The sequence below is a fragment of the Leiobunum rupestre genome, chromosome 4, assembly GCF_980474605.1.
Source record: "Leiobunum rupestre chromosome 4, qqLeiRupe1.1.hap1, whole genome shotgun sequence".
NCBI classification, from domain to species: Eukaryota; Metazoa; Arthropoda; class Arachnida; order Opiliones; family Sclerosomatidae; genus Leiobunum; species Leiobunum rupestre.
The window spans coordinates 15,866,706-15,871,151 of NC_143387.1; the positions used below are offsets into that span (position 1 = coordinate 15,866,706).

At 39.6% G+C, this 4,446-nt stretch overlaps 1 protein-coding gene across 1 annotated transcript; it reads right to left on the bottom strand.

Annotated features, from left to right (window-relative positions):
• Window positions 1-1,367: 1,367 nt before the first annotated feature.
• Window positions 1,368-2,510, bottom strand: LOC149946475 (uncharacterized). The gene has a single exon (XM_090170774.1). It carries the CDS (start codon window positions 2,508-2,510, stop codon window positions 1,368-1,370), a length of 1,143 nt encoding a protein of 380 aa, XP_090026900.1.
• Window positions 2,511-4,446: the final 1,936 nt, after the last annotated feature.

The window sequence follows — 4,446 nt, forward strand, 5'->3', positions numbered from 1 at the left end:
TGGTTGGACTTTCCTTAGTGTTGAACGATCTCTAAGGACTGGACCGCTCTTCTCAGGTTGATTGTCCTGGACATTGTCAGGAAGAGACATTGTTGCCTCATTATGTCCGGTAGCCACGTCTTCCGACGCTTCGACGGATTTGGTTGTCTCGTCGTTTGAGTAGTCGGCAGCTCTGGTTGGCATGCCCGATGGTGCATTAATGGCTCTGGTTGGTCCGTCTTTTGATGAGTTGGTGGCTCTGGTTGGCCGGTTTTCGCAAACGAAATCGTCGGTCAATTGCTCGCCCTGGCTGGAGGACTCCCCAGAGACAGGAATCCAGGAATCAGGAACGCACGTCTCAGGATTGAATTTGACATCTCGAGATCTTAGTACGTCGTCCAGCTCTGGAACATAAACTCGATAACCGTCTGCATTGTCTTCATAGCCAACCAGGAAACCTTTATACGCCTTCCGAGACAGCTTCCTTCGCTTCTCTTTGGGTATGTGGACAAAACACTCAGTGCCAAAGACACGCAGATGCTGGATCGATGGGTTTGTCTTCCCCGTCCATAACTCAAACGGCGTCTTCCCAGCAATGCATGTAGGTGCTGTTCGGTTCAGGATATAGACGGCCGTGTTCACCGCTTCAGCCCAGAGTTTCGGTGGTAAGTCCAATCTGGAATGCAACATGGCCCTTACAGACTCCATGATCGTACGATTTTCTCGTTCAGCGACCCCGTTCTGTTCCGGCGTGTATGGCATGGACTTGCGGTGATGTAACCCTTCTTGAGACGTCCATTGACGGAACTCTTCGTTGACATATTCAGTCCCATTATCCGTGACCAGCTCTTGTACTGTGTGATTGCGGGTTCGGCAAAAGGCAAGGAAATCTTTGAAACAATTGACTACTTCGGATTTCTTCGTTAGGAAATATACGGCTCGAACGCTGGAATACTCGTCTTTGAATAGGAGGTAGTATTTCTTCCCTTTCATGGACGGTGTTGGTGATGGTCCCCAGAGATCTGAATGGATCCTTTCACCTGGTTTCGTAGCCTTCTCCAAACGAGTGCCGAAACTGTGCCTAGTCATCTTGCCGTAGATGCACCCTTCACAGAGCTTGTCAGACGTCTGATTTAGAACTTCGTATCCGAGTCTCCGTAACGTCGCTGCTACATGCCGTTTATCCTGATGACCCATGCGTTCATGCCAGATTTGGAGATCTGCTTTCCGGTCATTTCTCGGATCTGCTGCGATGTGAGCGGAGCATGATGGCTGCATGACTTTAATATCCAGACGATACAGACTCTCGACCTTGCCAGGTACACAAAGGTTCCTTTTGCCTCCGACAACTTCATAGAGACCGCAAGAATTTGCTGTGACCTTGAACTCTAATTCTTGTTTCTCTTCATTGCGTTTTTTAGCGAGAAAACATTGCAGGCAAAGTCATGGATGTGCCAGACATTGTGGACTACCTCTTGATAGAGTTTCTTTCCGATCCGGAACTGAATCCTTATGTCTCCTTCACCATCCGCTGTCATCTGCGTCTTGTTTCCAATCTGAAGAGTCGCTGGAGTTGCGAACTTGCGGAAGTTTAGGAACTTTGTGGCGTCGTTCGTGATATGCTGTGTAGCACCCGAGTCAAAGTACCATGCTGCTTCAGACGATGAGCAAGCAACGAGACCGTTTGCTGCGATCAGACCCCCAATGCTGGTGCGATTACTTTCGTCAACGCTCGTCCTTCTAGGAGTTTTCCTTTGTCCTCGGCAGTCTTCTGCTATGTGACCAAACTTTCGGCAATTGGTACATTTTGGCTTACGTCTTACGGTTTTCTTCTCATTTGAGGTGCCAGAGTAACTTCCGTTACTGCGTTTTACCATAAGACCAGAGGAATCTCCAAACGCGTCGCCCTCTCGAGTTGCACGGCCGATTAACAGACGTTCTAATTCTGCGACAGTTTGTTTCTCTGTAGGCATCGTATCCCAAAGCATACCAAATTCTCGGTATTCGTCCTGCGGTAGGGACTCGAAAATACATGCAATAAGGATGCAATCGTCGAACGTTACGTCCTTTTCTGTCTTTGCCGTTGACAAGATATCTGTCCAGAGAGAACACATCTGGGCAATGTGGGTGGCCATATCGACGTCCGGTGACTTCGTAGTTCGCATGAGCTGCGCCAGAAGCTTTCGGAGACGATTTGAAGACTTCTGCTCGAAAATTTCAAGTAGTTTGTCCCACATCTCCTTTGGTGTCTCGCAATTGGTAATCATGTTTTGGACCTTCTTGGATAAGGTTGACCAGAGGATACCACGGACCGTGCTGAACGCCACTCGGTACTTCTTCTTGTTTGAAGTGTATTCACACTTCTCTGCTGCTGTTGCTCCAGGTACCGGTTCCGTAGGTTCAATCCATTCGCCAGTAAGAATCTCGTATACGTCTCGAACGGTAAGGATGTCGACTATTTGTCTTTTCCAACTCCTCCAATTCTCCGGACCTGATAGCTTCTCGACGTCTTGACGAAAAAGACTATCCATGGTTACTAACGGGAACTGTTGACAGGATACGGATTACGGTGATGGTAACTGAAACCGGGATACAGCAGACTAGATCATCAGCATAGTAGTTGCGCAGTGGAAGCGTGCTGGGCCCATAACCTATTGGAGTTTTAAATCCAATGTTAATCAGCAAAGCTACACTACACTAACTAACTAATGAAACTAGTGAGAAATCATAACGTAGTGATTTAAAAAACAAACGTTTATTAAGAATGAGTACTTTACAAGATGAACGACATATTAGGAGTGACGGTAATAATAAACGCTGTAAGCGAATATATATACACATAAGGTTAAAAAATAGTAATATAAGATTAGTGATTAAAAATATCTTATTTACAATAAGCATTTTTTAACCTATTAAAAAAAACTAAACGAGAAAAGCCGATAACGCTTTTTATCTTCAACAGTAACCAAATTTTATTTGTTACATTTAAATATAACTTAATCAAGACTTATGTTAACCTAATAAATTTAATGTTTATGGGAGTAAATTTCACACTCAAATAAGACTTATTTGACAGCATCAATTTCGTTCAGATGAAATTGAAAAAAATGGTTGATTTAAGACTACAATAAACGTAATTTTAAGGATAAATACAGCTTTAAAATTAAAAACATGAAGACTCTTCAATTATGTTTAATACTTCAGCCTTATTAACCACTACAAAAGAAAATAAATACTGGGTATGATATTATCATTTTAAATATAAAATAGTTTTAAAATAGCATTGACAATACAAAGTTTTCATAACTAAATTTGCGGCTCAAATAACACTAACTGAACTCTTATATTTGTTTGATTTTTCCAATTAAAATTCTGTTTCAATGAAGTCTTATTAAGTTTTAAATTAAGTCTGTAATAAAAGTAAATTCAATATAATATATAAAACATAAAAGGGGCCCCATAATTGACAAAAATTATTTTTATTATTGACTTAAATATATATATATATATAATTTATATATATATTTAAGTTTAAAAAAAAACTTTAATCAGTGGTGGCGCCAGGACGTTTTTAGGGGTAGGTTAATAATTTTTGTCAATTATGGGGCCCCTTTTATGTTTTAAAGGCAATAATATAATCCCCAACAAATTTATAAATTTGATCCTCAATCACAATCAACCACTAAAGTTAAATGTCCAAATCGAGGATGTAATAATAATAAAGTGTCATTACCAATTTCGGATTCTGGGTCCCTAAAGTCGATTGGTGGGCCCCTAGTGAAATTAAAATAATTTATAGCCTGCCGAACCTACCCACTGCGCAGCCACTGCCTTTAATTCTATTGAATAAAGGTGTAAATACCCTAGATAAAACCTAAAATGTGCAGTGCAAGTTATCCTTATTTAGAATAAAATTTGATGTTCAAATAAGACCTATTTCATTCTTAAATAAGCCTGATTTTTAAGAAACATTCCGTTTTACACAAGTCCCAAATAACATTTAAAATAACACTGTCATAAAAGTATATTCAGTATTAAATAAACCAGAAAAGTTTAGCTCTAAAGAAGTCTGAAATTAGGTTTAAAATAGTCTAAATACCCTTTATGAAAACTAAAATACGCAGTGTAAATTTTTCCTTATTTGAACCCTAAAATAGTTTTGCAATACATCGTTTCTATTATTTAATTTAAGGCTCAAATAAGACTTGTTTTATTCTTAAATGTGTCTGACGTTTAAGTGCACATTCGGTTTTACTCAAGTCTTAAATAAGATTGAAAATAGTGCTGTAGTAAAAGCCCATTCAGTATAAAATAAATCTGAAAAGTTAAGCTTAAAACGAGTGTTGAATTAGGTTAAAAAGGTTTAATTACCCTAGATGAAAACTAAAATACGCGGTGTAACTTATTCTTATTTTAACCTTAGTACAGTCTCAAATTACGATATACGATTAAATATAAAATAAATTG

Bases quoted from the DNA above. Each gene is read 5' to 3' on its own strand.
- LOC149946475 (XM_090170774.1), bottom strand. From the start codon at position 2,510: ATGGATAGTCTTTTTCGTCAAGACGTCGAGAAGCTATCAGGTCCGGAG.